The sequence below is a fragment of the Oreochromis niloticus genome, linkage group LG4 (genome assembly GCF_001858045.2).
Source record: "Oreochromis niloticus isolate F11D_XX linkage group LG4, O_niloticus_UMD_NMBU, whole genome shotgun sequence".
Taxonomy (NCBI): domain Eukaryota; kingdom Metazoa; phylum Chordata; class Actinopteri; order Cichliformes; family Cichlidae; genus Oreochromis; species Oreochromis niloticus.
The window spans coordinates 30,312,478-30,335,567 of record NC_031969.2 but is presented as its reverse complement, the minus strand read 5'-3'; the positions used below and the strand labels follow the sequence as shown (position 1 = coordinate 30,335,567).

The window sequence follows — 23,090 nt, the reverse complement described above, 5'->3', positions numbered from 1 at the left end:
TGTTTTGGGCCTTCTCTCCCCCTCTTCATTGCTCCCCGCCAGAGTGGTGCTGACTCCTGGTCCCGATCTCCACACCTGGTTCACATCATTTACCTGCTGGTCATCTCCTGTGATTACTCAGTTACTAATTAGGGCCTTAGAAGAGTGTTGTTCTTCGCTGGATCATTGTACTTACCTCTGTTAGTGTGCCCCAGCTCTCTCTGTGATTTCTCTAGTCTCCCATCATGTTCTCTGGCTTTCTTCTAACAATCGTTTCCCTCTCTCTGGACAGATCTTCCTGGACCCTTGGCTGTTTTTCCTGTGGACCCTGTTTGGATGAGCGTGAGTGAGTTTCAGCGTGGATTGGATCAAGTGCTTGTGAGTCACTGTCAGTTTTTTGAAGAGGAGTGTGGATGTGTTACCCTGCCCCAGACCTTTCACTGGATGTGAAGCCCCCTTCCCTTTTTCACTGTACATATGTATATAGTTCATCTGGTGTTGCTGTAAATAAATTCCCTTTGACTTGCACTAGTTTGAGTCCTGCAGATCTATCAACAGGATCCGTTCCTACAACGGTGCAAAAAATTAAGTACCCAGCAGGGCTGTCAGATCCCCACCCACAAAGACTGACGTGAAAAATGATCACTGAAATAAACATCCCAAAGACAAGATATACACGAGGAGAACAACATTTCATGTTGCTGGTTCTACTCCCTACTTGCTTTGGCCTTCAACAACTCAGTCAGTGGGCATAACACAGTGGAAAATTTTTATTGAAACTTCTATAATGACTCACCAGACCCCAAAATCTTTGCAGTTTCTTCTTTGTTGTTGGGGGAGGATACTGCTCAATTACTGCAATCTTTGCTGTCACTGGGGGCACCACACGGCCAAGATAGGTCACCGTTTCCTTGGCATACTCATATTTAGCAAAGTTAATAGTAAGTGCGGCATCAGCCCATCGATTAAACAGTGCTCTAATGTGATGAAACAGCCCTCCAAGCCGGCCACAATTTGATTCATTAACTGCTGAAATGTTGCTGAAGTGTTTCTTAAACCGAACAGCATGACTTTATAAGAATAAAGACCAGAAGGAGTAAAGAAAGCCAATATTTTTGTGCTTTTTCTGACAACGGCACCTGCCAATAACCATGCCAATAATCATTTTGGAGCATAAAAGAAACTTCAGCATCCAAATGCTTAAGCTATCTGGTGACATGCAATAAAATCGCTGCTTGATCAGCTGTATATTTCCAATATCAGTATCATGTTCAATCAAGTCCATGCAAGTGGGAACCTCACCAAAGAAACAGCAATAGAAAATCAGTTCTGACAGCTCATTGCATTTATCTACCGGCAAATGAGACAGGAATTTATCCAGATTACAAAGAGACTGAAATTTCTTCAGATGACCAAACTGTCATCAGGCTCTGTTATTTCATCAATATAAAAAAAGTACGGAAGTGAAGAAACAGCCAAAACAGGGTGAACAGTGTCCTTAATGCACCGACTAGAATTTTGGTCACTTGCATAATACGGTTTGAGTAAGTTTACATGACAGAGCTGAACCTACTTTTTTCGTTTTAGGGTTGAATTCAAGTAATTAAAATCAGAAAGTTTCTTGTTAAGGACCTGTAAATTGGGGATGATACAGAGATCCCGCAACTGGCAATTATGCCACAACTTGGTCCCCACAACAAAACTCACAGTTTTGTAACACGATCATATACCCTCTTCATTCTAGTCTGTGCCTTTTGCAGATTCTGCTTTGCCATAACCCCAGATACAAACACACAAAGTCTTAATTCATTTACAAAGTCAACCAAGTTTTTAGGTGGCTGAATAAACCCGTTTATCCTATAGAGCCGACGCACACTATGTCCAAACCCAAGCTCATTAGGGCTGAAACCTGTGCTTTTCCGGACTGCTTCTCTTGCAGCCACAATCAGCCATGGCAGACCCTCTTGCCAGTCTCTACCAAGCTCTGTGCAATAGGTACGCAAAAGAGACTTTAGGGTCTGGTGAAACCTTTGCAGAGCACCCTGGCTTTGGGCATGGTAGGGTTATGTGCAGGGTTTTTGATTATTCAGCAAACATGTGGGATGAAAAATTTGAACTCTGATCACTCTATTATTTTAGGAATAACCAGGGCTGGACTTGGACAAAAAATCAACCCAGGCATTTTGACCAGAGACCGGTCCACCCGGTATTATAGGAAAAGCCATAAAGCCTTTGAATGAAAACAAACGCTGTTGTGACAGTGATCTCAATTATCTTGTTGGTATATATATATATGATTTCTATACATTTTACATCAGATGACCACTTTGGTTGGAAGAAATTATTCATTAAAAACTAGACATTTTAAATGAGAATAAGAAAGAAAAGTATTTCTTTGTGTCCCCTTTTCCCTGTTAATGCCCTACCTGGCCCCCCTGGCAAAACTTTGCTAGACCCGCCCCTGCACAGTTACCAGCTGTCAGCTTCATAGAAAAGGATCCTGGTGTTATTTGCTTCTCAGAAACAGTTCCTAACTTCCGTTCAACTCATCCATGTTACCTAAAAGGTAAAAAGGTTCAGCTCTGATGATTCAGTAAGGACATCTCATGGTTTCATCTTCACATTTCTCTCTCAACAGATATCCAAACCGACATGATGACCAGCAGTTTTTATGGCCGTGTCTCCAGCAAACATCAGCTGATACGAGAAAGTAATATTAAATACATTTCCTGTATTCTGGCACAAAGTAGGTGAAAAAACAAACAAGAAAGACGAGACTTGCGACAGAAAAGCCGATCAGCTGACCACTGATCAGTTTCATGATTGAAGTAGCAACAGGAGAGGGAAGCGTAAATATAGAAGAACTCCAGCTTTGTGTCTTTTTTTCAGCTGAACTACGGGACCAATTGCGTTCCTTTTCCCCTCAATACCATTTTCTTCTGTTTGTCTGTGATAAGGTTGCTTTCAGAGCCGTTGCCCAAGCAAGGGGGAGGGTGCATCCGACCTCCTCGGCTGTAATTGGTCCAGCCCAGAGTCGATCATGGTACTCGACGCAATCCACCACCTTTAATTGTTGTTTTTTTTTAAAACAACCAAACAAAATAAACCCCGCAAAATATCAGCCCATAGAAAAGAAAAATTACCATTTAGGAAATGCTGCTCATTGTGAAACCAATCGCATATGGTGAAAGCTCACAAATGATAACATACATGGGATGCTCTGCCTGCTTGCGATCTCTCTACTCAAGCAAAGCTTTCCCTAGAGCAGTGGTCCCCAACCTTTTGGGGACTCTTGCTGTTGTATGCATTTAAACCAGCTTTATTACAGGTGACGCCTCTATCTTTATAACATTTTGCTATTGGAAATTCTCCATTATATTATTACTTTATTGGATGTGCCCTTTGTGGCATCTCTTGTCCCCTGTCACCATAGTCTGTAACATAAACCAAATATTTTTTTTGTTATTTTATTTATGTATTATTACAAAGGTTAGAGACCAATAGAGGTTTGTGTTAACTTTGCTCATCTTGTCTTTATAACAAAGTCAGTTCTTCAGTTGTGAAGTTGCCAAAGGTCACTGCATTGTATAGCTGTTAGTGTGAGTTTAACATTTAAAGAAAAAGATCAGTAAACCAGTGATGAGGTGTATCCTTGGTTGAGTAAGCGGAAAAGCTTGAGTCCATCAGCCAATGAGCTTACTTACCATGCAGCATGAAAAGGTGAAATAACGTCGGTGCCTTATCTAAACTGGGCCACAATCAGCCTTGATGACAAACAGCTGCAAAGAATTCCTCTGCTTCCGCAGAATCACATGACCCAAAAAAACAGGTGTTTTTACACCCTGATTGTTTTTTTCCACATAGTGGCCAGGTTGTAAAACACATTAAGAGGTGGCGCAATACTTCATTCAATAGAATCAGCTTTCAAAAAAATAGCACAATGGCCTACCAAATATAAAGGATCCATCTCCATAAGAGCAGTTTCTCATGATGAAATAAAAAATAATAATAATAATAATCATAGAATAATGCAGCTTTCTAAATCAACTTTATTTATATAGAGCATCATCACAAGAACTCCTCAAGGCTCTTAATGTTGTGTGTATATATGTGTATATATATATATAGGAACTAAGCAGAGTGAGATATACATACATATATATATATATATATATATATATATATATATATACTTTTATATATACATACATTCATACATACATAACATTTAACATTTACATTTAAATATAATATTTAGATTTAACATTTAGATTTAACATTAAAAATTGTGTTTTAAATATAAAAAGTCACAAATATTTTACTAAATGTTGTAAAAAAATGACTTGATAAAACATGTGTTTTGAGCTAAATGTGGAAAAATGTTGCCGTTAATTTCAGCATGTTTCACTTTACAAACGGCCCCATAAGTAGGCATCATTAATGAGTAAAAGAGTGTATGTTCTGATGTTTTTGCTGATCTAGTGTTTTAGAAACTAGTCCAAGTCTAAAACCACACAAAAGATACTGTCAAACTGTCCCATGGCCAGGGGTGGATCTAGAGAACTTTTATGAGGATGGCATGGAAATCAAATTGGGTGGCAAAATCAAAGTCGTTGTTTTTAAACATATATGCTGGTGTTACATATGGTTAAAATTATTCAAATGCAGTACGTATGCAATGTTTCATATAAACATAATCTATAACTTAATTATTTTCTGTAGCCCACATAATTAAACATTTCAGTTACATAAAACGTGTGAATTTTGATTGTATGTACTGTATAGCCTGCATAGTAAATAAATATGTAACCCAATAAGTATAAAATCCAGAAAGCTACACAACATGGGGGGAGGGGTGTGTGTGTGTTATTTACAAACAGAAGTCTTAAACAACAAACAACTTAAGCTTCACACTTTTTTGTTGTTGTACTGTGAATATTCCACTCCAACTTTAATCACTGCTTTACACACCTGAACATAGAAAGCACCAAAACCTTCACCCCCTCACTTCCCCTAACCCTGGGTGTGAGTGGAGCCACCTCCCATCCTGTCAACAAACACAGTCTCCCTACGACCCCCAAAGTCCAAAACAAAATGCTTCAAGCCCAGTTTGATAACCCTAAACAGGCCGTCATACAGCGGACGCAGTGGTGTCCTGTGGGCATCGTGCCACACAAAAACAAACTTAGCAGTCTCTAAAGTCTTTGGGACAAAGGTGTCCGGCAGGCAATGGTGCACTGGACCAGGAACGCAAAGCTAGTGCAACTGAGGGTTGAGGGAAAGCACAGATGGATCGAAGCACGGGGGAGGGGCTTTTGGTCAAGAATTCACTGGGAATGCGGAGGCGCTGACCAAGAACCAGTTCAGCCAAGGACGTGCCAAGATCCTCCTTAACTGCAGAGTGCAGCCCCAGCAAAACCCACAGGAGACGGTCAACCCAGTTGCCATTTTCTAAGGAAGCATGAAGCGCAGCCTTAAGCGACCTGTGGAACCGCTCACAAGTCCTGTTAGCTTGTGGGTTGTATGCAGTGGTGCAGTGGACCCTGACCCCCAGTCCATCAGCCATGGCTGACCAAAGCTCCGAAACAAACTGGGGGCCTCTGTCAGAGGAAATGTCAGCGGGGGGACCGAAACGCGAAACCCAAGCTGACAAAAATGCTCTGGCCACCACTACCGCGGTCGTGGAAGTCAGGAGGACAGCCTCTGGCCACCGGGTGGTGCGGTCAACAATGGGCAAAAGGTGCGTGAAACCTTGTGACTGCAGCAGGGGACCCACCAGATCAACATGCACATGATCAAAATGTTTCAGAGGGATGATTAACTACTCAAGGGGCGCCTTAGTGTGTTTATGGAACCTCGCACGCTGGCATGGAACGCACGCCGCTGCCCATTCCTTCACAGATTTGCGAAAGCCTGGGTAAAAAAATGGTAAATGGCCTGTATTTATATAGCGCTTTCATGGTCCCTAAGGACCCCAAAGCGCTTTACATATCCAGTCATTCACCCATTCACACACACATTCACACACTGGTGATGGCAAGCTACGTTGTAGCCACAGCCACCCTGGGGCGCACTGACAGAGGCGAGGCTGCCGGACACTGGCGCCACCGGGCCCTCTGACCACCACCAGTAGGCAACGGGTGAAGTGTCTTGCCCAAGGACACAACGACCGAGACTGTCCGAGCCGGGGCTCGAACCGGCAACCTTCCAATTACAAGGCGAACTCCCAACTCTTGAGCCACGATCGCCCCAAACTTGGAGCTGACCAGTTGAAAAGAGGCCCGGACCCCCGGATGAGATAGAGCATGTATTGAGTCAAAAACCCAACAACGCCATGAAAAGGGAACCACCAGGCGTGGGTGGCCGGTGGAAACGTCACAAACCAGGGGAGGACTGCCATCCTGCATGGGTCTGTCCTCCAGCATGAGGCCTGTCTGCGCAGATTTAAGTGCAAGGATGTCTGGGTCACTACTCTGATCAGCAGCCATGGCGGAGTAGTCTATGCCGACATAAACTGGAGAAACCAGCGCGCGGGACAAACAGTCAGTCATGTGGTTGGACTTACCAGCCACATGCTGAATGCCCATGGTGAACTCAGAAATGGTTGCCAAATGGCGCTGCTGGCGCGCACTCCATTGGTCAGAAACTTTTTCGCAAACATCAAGGGTTTGTGGTCCACGTATGTGGTAAAGTTACGACCCTTGAGAAAAAGACGAAAATGTTTGATGAGTAGCTACCTGTCGAAGACGCTGTATTTGTGCTCATTGTCCTGTGGCGTGCGGCTGAAAAAGGCAAGCGGTTGCCAGGCACCTGAGATTCAATGTTCTAGCACAGCACAGCGCTATGTCCGATGCATCTGTGGTCAAAGCAATCTACGCTGATGGGGATGGGTGGGCCAGTAGGGCAACATTAGCTAATGCATACTTGGCATCAGAAAATGCCCAGATGCGTTCCAGGAGCCAGTCAACAGAGTCATTGGCCTTTTGACCCTTCAACGTGCTGTACAGTGGCTGCACCAGTGGCTGCTCTTTCACTGGGGAGAAAGCGGTTGTAAAAATTCACTATCCTCAAAAATTCCTGCAGTCCTACAGATGTCTGCCATGGAAAATCTGAAGCAGCCTGGACTTCGTCTGGCAAGAGAACCGCACCCTCAGCGGAGATACGGTGCCCCAGGAAATCAAGAACCAGCAACCCAAACTGGCATTTAGACGGGTTAATGATCAGGCCATATGCAGCCAAGTGCTGAAAAACCTGACGCAGATGGGACATTTGCTGCCTGTCTGAGTTGCTGGCCACCAGTATATCATCGAGATATACAAAAACGAAGGGCAGCCAGCATAAGACCGAGTCCATCAAACACTGGAAGGTTTGGGTGGCACCTTTCAGCCCAAAAGGCATGAGCAAAAACTCGAAAAGGCTAATTACAGCTGTTCTGGGGACATCCTCAGCGCGCACGGGAACCTGGTGATACCCCCGTACGAAATCAATCTTAGAAAAAATCGAGGTCCCCGCAAGATGGGCGGAAAAATCCTGGATGTGGGGAATAGGATAACGATTGTTCTCTGTGACGTTATTTAGACGGCAAAAATTCCCACAAGGTCGCTACCGACCATCAGATTTGGGTACCCTGTGTAATGGGGAAGCCCAGGCACTATTCCAACACTGCACAATGTCCAGGCGCTCCATAGTCGCAAAGTCCTCCTGAGCGATTGACAGTTTGGTGGGGTCAAAACAGCGCATGCGCACGAACACTGGGGGCCCTACCACAGTGATGTAATTTTCCACCCCACATTCGTCATGGTGTTCCAGAAGGTGGGGACAGTTAGTGAGGAAATCTCTGAAAGCAAACACTGAAAAATATTTCCCGAAGCTACAAATTAGCGTGCACCACGGGCTGAGTGCCCTGATTAATACAGGGTAATGAAGAAAATGACACAGCGTCAATCAAACGTCTGGTAGAGACATCAACCAGTCTTATTTCTTCTTTGTGCTCACGGTCAAGTGAGCACAAACAAAATCAGTGCCTATTAAAGGCACAGAGCTAGCAGCAACTACAAAGTTCCACAGGAAGTCCCAGTCATAAAAACAAACAGTCACTAACCTTTCACCAAAGGTTTTCATGGGGGAGCCATTAGCTGCAGTTAGCTGCCTGCCTGTCTGCTAGGTGGGTATATCACTAAACCTGCTCTTTCTTCAGGCTGCTTGAGCATCTATACAGCTCTGACCATTCCCTTCTTGTCCTTCAGTCCTAGAGGCATGAGAACCTGGGAGAGATGTGAGGTGAAGAGCCGTGGAGAGAGCTGATGAGTGTATGCACCCAGCCATGGCATCTTCTGCGAGTTGGTAGAATATTCATTCATATGCCCGTCCAACTCATAGATAGAAGTGATGATCTGCTGAGCCCACATGGTGCCTTTTGAGGAAAAATGTATGGGATATTATATCTAACCATTGGATTAGTCTGGACAGAATAAAACTGCAAAATAATGGGATGCTACAGAGATTTCTCACTGACCTGACACAAGTAAGACATTGCTGTTTGTTATTTAAAAACTCTGAAGGGAGTCTATGTATACTGGCCAGAAAGTTGTAGTTCTGATACCTGCACAGACAGTCACTGATCTGCTCCATCTTAGTTCTGAATCACACAGATAGAAAAGGGGAAGAGACACAGTTTATGCTGTTCTTCACCCCATGTGACAATATTCTATAGGTTCCTTAAGAGGTACTATAGTTAATGTTTAAGTGAAGTGTTAAACATTTATGTTTTACTTTTTACTAAAATCTTTTTTACTTTTACTAAAAAATTTGTACATTTGACTTATGCTGTGTCCCGATTACTACATAATAATGATGTTACTGGAAGATTGGTGTGAAAAACAAAGGCTATTCAGATTTAAAACCACAAATGGAGTGATATTAACAAACTCTCAAAACCTGAAAAACTTGTGTTTGAAACATGCAATTTTATTCTATATAAAGATGAATAATGTGGAGTTCAGTCCAGCTTTGGATCAGCTTACTTGTGCGAAAAGAGTTTCTCACAGATAAATCCAAATGTCACTCTTGCCTCCCAGATGAGAGCATTCACTCAGCCATAACGCTGAAAATGAAAATGTGTAGTAATGTTCACGGAAGTCACACTAAAGAAATAAGAGTATTTTTTTTATTATTATTTTTTTAATAGACTATCATCTTGCAATAAATCATGTGTTAACAACCTGTATTGCACATTAAATGATATTCAGTGGATGCTGTTTACAGGTTTGAGGTTTGATTCTGTATCAGATCAAATAAAGGAAGACTGTCACGCTGAACAAGACTTTAACCAAAATTACACTGCAGTTGCACCATTTCTTTTTTTAATGTTTTTTTGTTACCAAAAAAGGATCTTTTCGTATTGATCCTTCTACACAAATAAATGAGATTCTTCTGTCTTAAATGTTGACTCATGGGAGGAGAAATCACTTGTGGGTTAAGCAAAAGTCAGACTGGCTTCATGGCAAAAGTACATTTATTTCAAGAAATTTCTTACATTTTAAGGTCAAGGCAAAGCGATGTGATTAAAAAACACAATTAACAGTTAATGACTATTCAGAAATTATGAGAATCCAAAGTATCGTGTGCTGACTGATAAACATTTTATTAATGACCTTTGTTGATTCCTGGAATCATGATCTACATGACATGAATCCATCTTGGGCAAACAAACATTAATCTTTTGTTGTTGTTGTTTTTTTTGTTTTAATACCAGAAAAACACATTTTTATGCTTTTTTCAGATTAATGAAATCAATGCTTTTAAAACTCCTGGGAGACCCTGAAGAGCTGCTCTGCTTATTCCCAGATGAAGCTCAAAGGCAAATCACCAAGTTTCTCCTGAAGGACTTGATCCACTCTTTCACTCTGTGCAACAGTCAGTGTGTTCTTCCAGTCTCCAATCTGACCTGTAATGAAGACAAAAACACAACACCTGATACCCTGATATCAAACTTTTGTGCACAGCAGCTGCAGGTCTGTTATGTTACCTTTGCGCAGGAATTTCCCACTGAACCGCTCTGGTGGAAGATGCTCATAATTTGCTTTCGTGTCATTCTTCATGTTTTGAAATGTAGCTTTTTCCAAAACTTGACTGATGGCGGCTTCAGTCAGGTTTATCCCTAAGAAGTTGCAGATCTTCTTCACTGATGCTTTCAGGTCCTGAAAGAAAAGCAGGAACGCAACAGAAAAACAACCTTAAACTCTGCCAGATATTTTATTTAAGTTTCCTTTGGAACAACAAAAGTTTGAAGAAACATCTTACCAAAATCATTTCCTCGTAGGTCAGGAAGAGGATGTTGTACTGCTCTCTGTTTAAATACCACTCCCTGACGTGGTCAAACCAGGATGATGCAAAAACTGTATAGTGGCATAATGCATCGAGTTATTTGGCATTCTCATTTAATTGAGTTCACATACAACCCTCGTGTCAAAAGAGGAGCTCAAGTGTAAGCTCTGCAGTTACCTACAGCATGACTGCAGGCACGATCAACCCACCCATTTGGTTCTGACAGATGGAAGTCTATTACTAATCATGCTAATCATGCAGTGGTAGTGTGCCTCCGAATGTAGTACAGATTTTGTCAATGTGCTCAATCCCTACATGTCACACACACACACACACACACACACACACACAAAACTGGTGTCGCTGCTAACATACTAGCACAGCACCACAAAATCACTGGGTACTAAAGTGAAACCGCTGTTGCCACACACTGAAACCTTCAGGTCACTGACACCAAAGTCTTTCAAGTATGTAGAGCTGCAAGAGCTGTGAGATGAATCATATGACAAAAAAGACGAAATGTTTAGCAACAGATTTTTTTTTTTATACATTTTTTTTTTCTTTAATTTTATTATATATTTTTTTATATATATGTTTTGTAACTTCACAAGCCAAACAATTAGAGCACAGGTTTAAATTTACAGTTTTTACTGCATTTACAAGGTCCCATCCAACTACCGACCAATTACCTGCCTCAGTACTACATGGAAGCTCCTGTCAGGCATCATATCGGCTAAGATGAACAGGCACATGGGTCAATAAATGAGCGGGGCACAGAAAGGGATTGGCAAGAATACCAGAGGCACAAAACACCAGCTACTGGTAGACAGAACAGTCAGCCGAGACTGCAAGACCAGACTGACCAACCTGTGCACTGCCTGGATTGATTACAAGAAGGCCTATGACTCAATGCCCCACAGCTGGATACTGGAATGCCTAGAATTGTACAAGATCAACAGGACCCTAAGAGCCTTCATCAGGAACTCAATGGGGATGACATTGCTTTAGATATATATATATATATATATATATATATATATATACATATATATATATATGTATATGTATTACTTAAAATGACTTAATTAACTATAAAGTGTGACTTTCGATCCACATAATGATGAATCAATTACTGATTTCTATAAAGTGAGGACACTTACTGTTTCCTGTTATGTACCACTCAAAAAACTGGTCAAAGCTCTCGGGAGTGTCCAGGTCTGCCATGGCTTTGCTGAAGTGATAAAAAGACACCACGTTGTCCTTTGGATTCCTCATCAAATACAAGATCTATATATTTAGAAAGAAAATCCGAATATTAACAGTTTGTTACTTAAATGTAAAAATTTAAAGTCATTAGTTTAAAAGAAAAACAATTCAAATTTTAGGGTCAAAATTTGATTTCAAATAATATCTTTTAAAATATGTTTTAAAGTCTGTATATTTTTATAGCTCTTTTTCTTCTATTTCTACTTGATTTGATGAACCTCTTAGTCTGCAATGACCTCATCGTAAGAAAGGAAAAGGACAAAAAATAATATACTGAAATAAAAACACAGAATGATTTAAAATAAAACAAATGCTAGTGCTAGCTTTTTGAACCTGGAACCATGTGTTTGTGTAGAAGTCTATGATAAAAATGACCCTCAGATTCCTTGATTTATGATCCCATTACAAAATTTTGTTAGAGGCTCACTGTTTTAAGTTTTACTTGCTTGGGGCACCATATTCACTGGCAAATAAAAAAAAATTTGTTTTGAAAAGAAGATCAACCACCCTATTTTCATTTGCCAGGATTTGCTGGTTTGTAAAAGCGGCTAATGGTCAAAGTGCAAGCCTCAAAAAACTGGACTTCAGTGACCGATAGGAAACATAACAAAAAATTTAATTAATCTTAGAAAGTACAAATTTAATTTGCTCTATTTTTGCAAAAATAAGTAATAAAATAATTTTAACTTTCTCAAACTTTAAGAGTGCCTCTTTCTTCAAGAAGAATTGAGCTTCTATAAAGTACTGACTTTTGCCTTCTTCTCTTTCACTCCTGGAGGCATGATATGTTCAGGGAGATGCGAGGCAAAGAGTCGTGGAGAGGGGAGGAGAGTGTATTCAGCTATCTTGTACTCCAGCCACGGCATCCTCTCCATGTTGTTTGAATATTTATTCTGATTCCCATGCAGTTCGTGGATGGAAATGATGATCTGCTGAGCCCATACAGTACCTGATGTGGGGAAAAACATTAGAGATCATCAGTGGATCAGTCTGGCCAGCACAAAACAGCAAATATAAATAATTTATGAAATTTTTCACCAACCTGACTTTGGATAAGTCACAACGAAGACATCACTGTCTTTTATTTCAAAACTCTCAAGAGAGTCTATGTAGTCTGGAGTTGTATGACCGACCAGAAAGTTGTAGTTTTTATGCTTGAAAACACGGTCCCTGATCTGCTCCATACTGGTTCTACATAAGACAGATAAAAAAGATAAATAGAAACGAAAAATCTGTGAGTCACATGGTGGAGAGGTTTGTCTGTCCCAGGGATCCCCGGGGCTACATTGTTGGGGGCCTTTTTCTCCCCTGATAACCTTTCCCATGGCAAGTTGATGCTGGGTGAGAAGTTTTGGGGAGTAACGGAATACATGTACCGGCGTAACGTATTTGAAATACAAAATATGAGTAACTGTATTCCATTACAGTTACCATTTACCAAGTGTGTACATATATTCATACATATATATATATATATATATATATATATATATATTCTGTTAACTTTTCTCTTTTTACTATATTTTATAAACATTTTGCTCTTACTATTTTTTTTTTTTTACTTAGTATACTGCTGAGTTACTGTCTGCTGCTCGTCAAATACATTTCATTGCAATGTTGACCCTGTGCTAACTTGCATATGACAAATAAAACTGAAACTGAAACATTTAAATAGGTGGTCATCAGAATACACGGCGGTCATTTCCAGTTTCCGGCTATCCCCTCTCTAAGCCTTCTCCAATTTTGGTCATTTAAACGCAGGTTTAAATCACTTGGATGAGCATGTAATCATATATTGAATGGCTGAGAGCGGCTAGCTCGGGTTCAAGTATGCTCTATTTTTTTGTTTGTTTATTTATTTTTTTAACTCCATTCCCATCTGGGATTAATACAGTGTTAAAAGATTATTGAACATATATGTGATCAGCTCCATGAAATGTATTCCTTAATTTATCATTAAGCACATGTCTATGTGACTTTTCACCTAGTAACTTGTGTGATGAACCTATGCAGCTACTAACCGCTTCCTGTCTTCAGAGAACATTTAGATATAGAGAAGTGAAACCTCAGCTCTGAGTTCTGAGAATAACTCTGTTATCTTTGTAATACACACACACACACACACACACACACACACAGAACAATCTTGTATAAATAAAAAACGCAGACGGTGACAAAGCGCGAGTCCATGAGTGTCTCCTGTGCGAGTGCTCTGTGACCATCCTCGCGAGTGAAAGAACTGCAGTGTTGTGTGTTTTCTAACTCAGGTTTCTCAGCTGAACAAAGAATGGCAGGGTGATTTAAAGAAATCCCCTGTCATACAGTTTCTCTGATCTTGATTGCTGGAAATCCAGAGAAAACGTGCAATAAGAGCCTCTAATATAAGCGTCCTATTAATGTTGGTGGCGTCAGTTACACAATGGACCCAGAGCCAGAACAACGGGGCCAGCAGTGAACGGGCAGGAATGGTTTTCTTACTTGGAAATCCCAACAGCACTTCATAAAAAGAATGGGATTGGCGAAACCTCAGTATCTTCCATGTATTATTACTATTACTGAATGCTACTCGCCACCAAGCTAACATTGTTAGCTAGCGTTAGCTGACGTTAGTTCATAGACTGCAGACTGTTAGGCCATTTCTAAATACTCAAGTACACCGGTCCTCGTGTTCTGGCTAGTCCAGGCTTCATAAGTTCACAGGGGAGTCCAGACCTCCCGAGAACGCAGCGCGATTGTTCTACAGCACTGAACTTAATGACATCACAGCTCCGGAGTTTTTACTGCCATCCCCTCTTAATTTAACTGTGATGAATATTTGCAATGGAAATTACACGACATAAAAAAAAATTACAAATGATGTAGTAGATTTCTTTAGAAAAAAAAAGATAATTAAAAAAAATAAGCACTTTGGCAAAATTCGCTTTTACATATCATCTGTTTCATGTCTAATAAGCTTCCTTCAGTTGAGCACAATCACTCCATGACAGAAACACAAGCTTAATCTCTCTGAATAAACACAGTGCACATGTATGCCTGAATAAAAATTAGAATATAACCTGATCATTTTTGATTTGATTATCTCCACATAGTAACATGCCGTTTTTAGACTTGATGAATAGCATTATCAACCTGCTAGCTGCAAATAATCATATGCAGTTCCACATGATTATTAACAGATAAAAAGAAAACATATTACTGATACAGAAATAGTTTTCGACAAGATACGAGATCACTGCAAAAAGTGCAGCCTTGCCTAATGTGTCCACCCTACTGTTACTCATTTTATATTAAGATTTTAAAATCTAGTTAGTATTGATATGGCGAGTGGCCTTCAGTAATAGTAAAAAAAGAAAAAATCACACAGCGATAATACATTCATGTAGTTGTAAAAAGCACGACGATATATTAAGTAATCCAAAGTATTCAGAATACGTTACTCTCACTGAGTAATGTAACGGAATGTGTTCCAAAATACATTTTGGGGGATTTTATTCTGTAATCTGTAGTGAATACATTTTAAAAGTAACAATCCCAACACTGTGGGTGAGGGACCAGACAAAGAGCAATAATATAAATATACCTAATATACCCAACTGTTTTTGACTATCAATATACTATAAGTTTGCACACTGCTGATTCATAAACCTTTTTAATTTTGCATTTTTTACATTTTAATTTTATACTTAATTTTGAATTTTAGTTGTTTTTTTTTTTTCATTTTTAGTGATCGGGAATTGCACAGCAATAAGCATTTCACTACATGTTGTACTGTGTATGATTGTACTGTTCTCTCTATGTGTTGAACTCTCTGAGTGTGAACATAGATGAACAGTCAGCCAAACTCCTTTTCAAGAGCCAGGAAGGTGAGCGTATTTGTTCTTTTAATGACTTCAAACATAGAAATCATCTTGAACTGACATCATTGAACTGGAGTGAAATTAGAAAAACACATAAAACAAAACTCTTAATGGATTTCTCCAAAAGTTGAATCTGTTCATCTGGACGTAGCGTTTTGTGGGAGAAACGTTTCGTCACTCAACCAAGTGACTTCTTCAGTCTCAGCTGACTGCAGGTTTCCCCAAACCTTATAAACAGTACATTTGCATAATGACTGAAACCAGCCCACTGAAGGAACAATGGGCTGTGAGGTGAGTTCCTTAATCATAATTATGCAAATTCCCATGACCACTGATCAACAATCACTGACCAAAACCCACTGATCAAAGAACACTGATCAATGGCCATGAGTACCATTCACAGAGAGTTGGGGAATGGCTGCAATCACAGCATTGTAAGATGGCGAAAGATGTACCCTTAGGCCCCCTCCTCGATTCAGAGATGGTCTTTCCCTTTTCACATAAATGGCCTCCTTGACTCCGCGCTGAACAGATGAACAGAAGGTACAAAATAATGTCTCAAAACACCGTACTATTAATTGCCTAATATACAAAGAACTAACAGAACTTAGGACCATTGCTTTCTGAAGCTTGCTCCTCTGAAGGATTGTTTTGGATTCCACACAAATGATTACAAAGGTGTAGCCATGCTTTTCCCACTCTTCTCGGCACTTCCTGCTTCCTGTCTATGCACGTGTCAAAATAAAGGCCTTCCTGTCTATCTAGATGCCAAAATAAAAGATTCACAATTTTCTGATGTATAAAAATAGAAATACACTTTCCACTTATTTGTCTCATTAGCATATGAACATATTCAAAACAGAACACTCCGCGTCTGGCATGCCAGTTATGGATCAGTAACTATGCCACTTAACTGTCTTTGGTTGATTTCTGACTATCTATTGATAAGAGCAAAATAACATCACTTATACACCTTGAGAAAGTCTTTACTTTGTTCTTACTTCCACTTTGCGTACCTTTCCATCACTACTCGGAAAGGTGGTAGTGACCAACCCCATTGGCCACTCGTTATGAGATGACTGCTTCTGTCTGAGCAACACAACATCTCCCACTTGCAAGTTGCAACATGCTACTTGCATCTTGGCTGCAGAGTGTGGAGATATTCATTTCTCCATCTGGTCCAGAATTCATCAGCAAGTGCCTGCACTCATCTGCACTGGCACTTCAAAAGTTCTTTTCCAACAACCTCACCAGCCGGAGCTGCAGCAGCAGTGGTGAAGAAGGATCGGAGGAGACCGGAATCAATGGCCTTGCACTGATTATGGCAGACACCTCTGCCATCAAGGTACAGAGCACTTCATGAGTCAGGTGATTGTGTTTACCATGAGACAACATGGAGTCCAGTATCCTCTTGTTTACACCAATCATGCGCTCCCACACACCTCGCATATGCGATGCATGTGGAGGGTTGAACTCCCACGTACAGCCGTGTTCATAGAGGTATTTCAGGATCTTGTCTTGACTCAGATCATCTTGTCTTATTCCTAATTGGGAACATGCTCCAACAAAGTTTATACCACAGTCTGACCTCAGCTGCTTCACAGGCCTTCTTAAAGCAAAAAGTCTGCGTAGTGCATTGATGCAGCTACTTGAGTCCATGGACTCAATGACTTCTATATGCACAGCCCTGGTACTGTGAAATGCATGTGAAAAGGATCGCCCATTGCTTACTCTAAGCTGCTCCACCTCGGGTTCTTCGGGTGATTACCTCCCACGGACCAAAAACATCCAACCCTACATATGTAAAGGGAGGAGACATGCTCAGACATTCTGGGGGAAGGTCGGCCATTTTCTGGACTTCCAGTTTTCTTCTCAGCTTTTGGCAGGCAATACAGGAATGGATTACAGAGCTAATATCAACCTTTTGCCAGCAACAATCCACAGGCCTTCCTCTCTGATTGCCCCTTCTGTAAACTGTCGTCCTTGATGTTTTATCTTTTCATGGTAATGGGTCACATGATTCTGTTTTGGGAGAATGATTGCTGCCTCCAGTTCTTCTGGAGTATGAAGTTTGTTGCACATATGCCATCCTCTACATGTATTTGGGGAGTTGGTGCTGAATGATTGAGTCTGGTGGCTCAAGAAGGCAACTGCTCTCAGTAAGGACCTCCAGGTGGAGAAGCGTTGGAACCTATTTGAAGTAAATTTACCCTCGGTTATATGGGTAGCACAGGATGTCAGCTGGTGTCTTACTTCTAAATCTGTTTCTGGTTCCACCAGCTCAAAGGGCTCATGTGTTTTAGCCACAGGAGGCTTGTGAAGAAAATCTGGACCTGTAAACCAGATAGTCTCTGCAAGCTGAGAAGCTGGGACTGATCTGGTGGCTAGATCAGCTGGATTCTGATCTGTTGGCACGTAGTGCCACTGCTGAGGAGAAGTTGTCTGTCTAATTCAATTTATTGTGGATGTATCCAAGAACCACCTTGCTGTCACAGAAAAACTTCACAGTATCAGGTTTAAGATCGAACTCCCCGAGGATTAGTTCTGCCACTTCGATGGCCAGCACTGACCAACAGAGTTCCAAGCGAGGGATTGTAGGCTCTGGTTTAGGAGCTAGCTTGGCTTTTCCGAGTACAAAGCCGACTCGACACTGTCCATCTGTAGTAATAAACGGTGTGCAGCAGCCTGTTACAGCAGCTCTGCTCACTCTGAGTTTCTTTCTTTCTTTCTTATCTTTTTTCTCCTTGTAATTTTTATAGCTAACGTATTGCAATTAGACCCTCCAACCATGTTCCACCGTTTTGTGTTAGTCCTGGTCGTTTTTCTTAGTTTTTTTTCCACTTTTTTCACCCGTGTCTGGGGACCCAGTGGAGGGATCCTTTGTTTACAGTAGGGATCAGCTGTTAGCGCTGCGTCCCACAGTGGTACTGCCGGCGAACAGACTCGACATTCCCAGCGAGCTGAGGAAGAAAAGACGGGGGTGTCGTGCTGGGAAGGAGCGCTGTCGCCCGAGAAGGAGACGTTATCGACCATCTCTTCCTTCTGTAATCATTGGAAACGTAAGATCTTTGCCCAATAAGATGGATGAGTTCACGTCGCTAACCTGGTCACAGAGGGAGTACCGGCAATGTAGTATCATGATGCTAACGAAGTCGTGGCTAACACCGCTAACTCCGGACATGAGCGTGACACTACTGGGATTCCAGCTGCTGCGAGCGGACAGGACGAGAGAGAACAGTAAGAGGAAAGGAGGGGGACTGGCAGTGTTTGTGAATGACAGATGGTGTAACCCTGGGCACATCACTGTGAAAGAACAACTCTGCAGCAGAGACATTGAGCTGTTAGCCGTTAGCATGCGTCCGTACTACCTGCCCCGGGAATTCTCGCATGTTATCGCGATAACAGCGTATGTCCCCCCCCTCGCCCAACGACAGCCTTACTACATGCATTACTGACTATATTAATTTCTGTGTGGATAACACCATACCTACCAGGACTGTACGGTGTTTCTCCAACAACAAACCTTGGATTACCCCAGAAATTAAAGCTGTCCTCAAGCAGAAGAGGAGGGCCTTCAAATCCAAAGACAAAGAGGAGTTGAAAAGGGTGCAGAGAGAGCTGAGGGGACTGATAAGGAATGGGAAGGACAGCTACAGGCAGAAGATGGAGAACCAGCTTCAGCAAAACAACGTTGGTGAAGTCTGGAGAGGCCTCAGAACCATCTCGGGCCACAAACATCAGAACGCTCTGCCTGGGAGGGATGTGAGGTGGGCAAATGAACTGAATCTTTTCTTCAACAGATTTGATTCATCCATGAGGCAGTCTTCAACATCGGCTGCAGACTCACCCACCCCCACTGCTGCTGTTCCACCTCTGACACCTCAGACACTTCACACCTCCTCTATTCACCCTGCTCACTCCTCCCCACCCCCAACAACAGCATCCAATACACACTCATCACAAGGCTCCAGCCTGTCTCTCTCAACCACCCAGGTTAGGAGGGAACTGAGGAGGATTAAAGTCAAGAAGGCAGCGGGCCCAGATGGCATCATCTCAAGGGTCGTCAGGTCCTGCACGGACCAACTGTGTGGGGTGATGGAGCACCTCTTCAACCTGAGCCTGAGACTGGGGAGAGTCCCACAGCTCTGGAAAACCTCCTGTGTTGTACCAGTGCCAAAGACTTCACGCCCCAAGGACCTCAATGGCTACAGGCCGGTGGCTCTGACATCCCACCTGATGAAGACCCTGGAGTGGTTGGTCCTGGCTCAGCTTCGGCACATGGTGAGCTCATCATTGGACCCAGTTCAGTTTGCCTACCAGCCTGGCATTGGAGCAGATGATGCCGTCATTCACCTCCTACATCGTTCCCTCGCTCACCTGGAGACCGCTGGAAGCACTGTGAGAATCATGTTCTTTGATTTCTCCAGTGCCTTCAACACCATTCTTCCCACGGTCCTGAAGGACAAGCGGGAGAATTCAGGAGTGGACCATCACCTCACTACCTGAATTCTGGACTACCTCACCGACCGACCACAGTATGTGAGAACTCAGGGCTGTGTGTCGGACAGGGTCGTCTGCAGTACGGGGGCCCCACAGGGAACGGTTCTGGCTCCGTTCCTCTTCACCATCTACACTGCAGACTTCTCCCACAACTCCACCCAGTGCTTCCTGCAGAAGTTCTCTGATGACTCTGCAATAGTCGGCCTCATCACTGATGGGGACGACAAGGAGTACAGAGGACTGACTCAAGACTTTGTGGACTGGTGCCAGCTGAACTACCTCTAGATCAACGCCAGTAAAACCAAGGAGCTGGTGGTAGACTTCTGCAGGCACAAACATCCTCCACTGCAACCACTGAACATCCAAGGTATGGACATCGAGGCTGTGGACAGCTACAGGTACCTTGGTGTTCATCTGAACAACAAACTGGACTGGACTCATAACTCAGACGCCCTCTACAGGAAAGGGCAGAGCAGGCTGTACCTGCTGCGGAGACTCAGGTCGTTTGGAGTGGAGGGCCCACTCCTGAAGACCTTCTATGACTCTATGGTGGCCTCAGCCATCTTTTACGGTGTGGTCTGCTGGGGTGGCAGCATCACTGCTGGGGACAGGAAGAGACTGAACAGGCTGATCAGAAGGGCCAGCTCTGTTCTAGGATGCCCTCTGGACCCAGTGGAGGTGGTGAGTGACAGGAGAATGGTGGCTAAGCTGTCATCCCTGTTGGACAACATCTCCCACCCCATGCAGGAGACTGTGACAGCACTGAACAGCTCCTTCAGTGGCAGGCTGCGGCACCCACGGTGTGGGACGGAGAGATTTCGCAGGTCTTTCCTCCCCACTGCTGTCAGACTCCACAACAAAGACTTAAACTGATCAAACACACACATCCACACATGTGCAATAACACTGAGTGCAATAATCTTTTCTGGCATCGTTGTATTTTTATTCAGTTGTATATAGCATTTGTATTCTATTTTTATCCTATTGTATATTTTATTCTGTTTTATTTTACTCTATACAGTATGTTATTTTATTCTATTCTGTACAGTTGTGTACTGTATTTATTCTTGCGCTTTCACACCTTGGCGCATGTGATTAGAGGATCACCAGGGGGTCCTTTGTCCCTCCTTGGGGGGATACTCCCACTGGGTTTAAATCTGGGACTCTCGGCCATTTGACCTTAGAACTGAAGAAGCTTCTCGGATGAGAGGTGAAACGTCTTCAAGCAACTTAAAGAAGTCCAGATGCTTTTCTTTGCAAACTCCTTTGACTACGATGACCTGGATGACTGAGAACCTTCACAGATGTATTTATTCTTATTGTATTCTAATTTTTGCTTCATAACTTTTGCACTGTCCACTTCCTGCTGTGACAAAACAAATTTCCCACGTGTGGGACTAATAAAGGTTATCTTATCTTATCTTAAATAGTAAATGGCCTGTATTTGTATAGCGCTTTGCTTAATCCCTAAGGACCCCAAAGCGCTTTACACTACATTCAGTCATTCACCCATTCACACACACATTCACACACTGGTGATGGCAAGCTACAATGTAGCCACAGCTGCCCTGGGTGCAAATGTACTGTTCAAAAAGTGGAAACTTGCAGTCAGCTTATACTGAGAAATCAATTGGATGACTGACAAAACATCTCTCCCACTGGAAACGTTATGTATAGATAAAGAGTCAACTTTTTTGAGGTATTCAGCAAGAAGCTGGACACTCTGACACTGTGGCAAAGGCACTGCGCTCACACTTTCAAGCGATTCACCTGCTCTAAACTCTTCTCCTATAAATGCTATTAAGAAAACACTCATAATAGCAATTATCATAGTCACATTAGGAGCAATATTAGACTGTTTTTTAGTGTTAAGTGTAATTTACATTAAATTGCATCTTGCAACCCTTAGTGATTGTATATGTTAATATGAATTACTGAAAGAATATACTCCAAATCCTCCTTAGCCATGCCTCTACAGTTTATCTGAAATAGTAAAACACTTACTCCCATTCTCTGAACCAAATTCTCAGTGTCCTAAATCACTCTTTTTGCAAAACATTGAACAGTTTTAACCATGTTAAACACAATTTAGTAACTCAGAGTAAATCATTAAAACCACTACAACTCACTAAAGCACACGTGTGCAGTGACAGCCTGGTTGAGTCAAAGGTTGATAAACAACAAAGCATAGGAACTGATAATATATGTAAACAAATTCTCAAGACAGAATACTACAAAACAAAATTCACAAAACACATTTTTACTCAACCTGCATTAATTTAGAACCAGTTTAACAGTATAAAGGTAAGTGTTGTATTACCTCAGTGTTTACAGCAAGACCAATAGAGTGAACGTCCCGTACACCTCTTAATTGACATGCACATGCTCTGAGCCTCCACAATCTTCCACAACATTGACACAGCATCATTTGCTGAAAAAGATAACATGGAGAGTCCAAAGTGTTGTTTTCTCTCTGATATTGTCAGACCTTCATTCGGAGAGTCACAGACCTCCATCTCTGGCCCTGATGAACTGGGAGACTCAGCCTACTTCTACAGCCACCTCTAGATTACGTGATTCTACTTTACAATTACTTTATTAATTATTTGGAATTAAATATGGTACACTGATAGCAGAGGGAGTGGGGAAGATTTGACCTAGCTCAAGAAACTGTTTTAAATCTGCTGAGTTCTTTGATGGAAAGAGAATGCATCTCTGCCCAGTCTGGAAGGCAGCCATGCGGACATTGAATAAATGTCACAACCTGGCTCATGGCTTATGACAAAGAATTGGAAAGGACACCAAACAATCATTTACAAATGTTTATTTTAAAGAAAATAACAACAACAAAAAACAACTAACAACAGTCTGGTGTGTGAAGTCAGTAAAATCATTCATGTCAATGTGAATGAGTGATGTTTAGTGTTAAATTAAGCAACGCAAAGCAAACACAAATAAATCTGACCATAGAGGACAAGCATGCCAAAGCTGGAAGGTGAGGTAAACCCATTCCCCCCTGCTGCGCAACACCCAGGCCTTTATATAGGGGTAATGGTCCAGCTCAGGTGTTCTCAATCAGTTTGCCTGCTGCACTCCAACCAATGGATCCTGTTATAGTTCCCTAGGACTCCCTGGTATCTGTTTGTTTTGGGCCTTCTCTCT

At 42.1% G+C, this 23,090-nt stretch overlaps 1 protein-coding gene across 2 annotated transcripts; it reads right to left on the bottom strand.

Annotated features, from left to right (window-relative positions):
* Positions 1 to 9,475: 9,475 nt before the first annotated feature.
* LOC109194456 (amine sulfotransferase) lies at positions 9,476 to 22,405 on the bottom strand. Of its 2 annotated transcripts, XM_025906424.1 has the most exons (8): positions 22,249 to 22,405; positions 12,614 to 12,762; positions 12,321 to 12,520; positions 11,466 to 11,592; positions 11,173 to 11,241; positions 10,282 to 10,376; positions 10,007 to 10,178; positions 9,476 to 9,925 (listed from the first exon to the last, which is right to left on the bottom strand). In XM_025906424.1, the coding sequence occupies exons 2-8, from the start codon at positions 12,753 to 12,755 to the stop codon at positions 9,816 to 9,818; spliced, it is 915 nt and encodes a 304-aa protein (XP_025762209.1). In that variant the 5' UTR covers positions 12,756 to 12,762; positions 22,249 to 22,405; the 3' UTR covers positions 9,476 to 9,815. The 2 variants fall into 2 exon arrangements, with proteins under 2 accessions (XP_025762209.1, XP_019213189.1); XM_019357644.2 differs by lacking the exon at positions 11,173 to 11,241.
* Between the last annotated feature and the right edge of the window lie 685 nt (positions 22,406 to 23,090).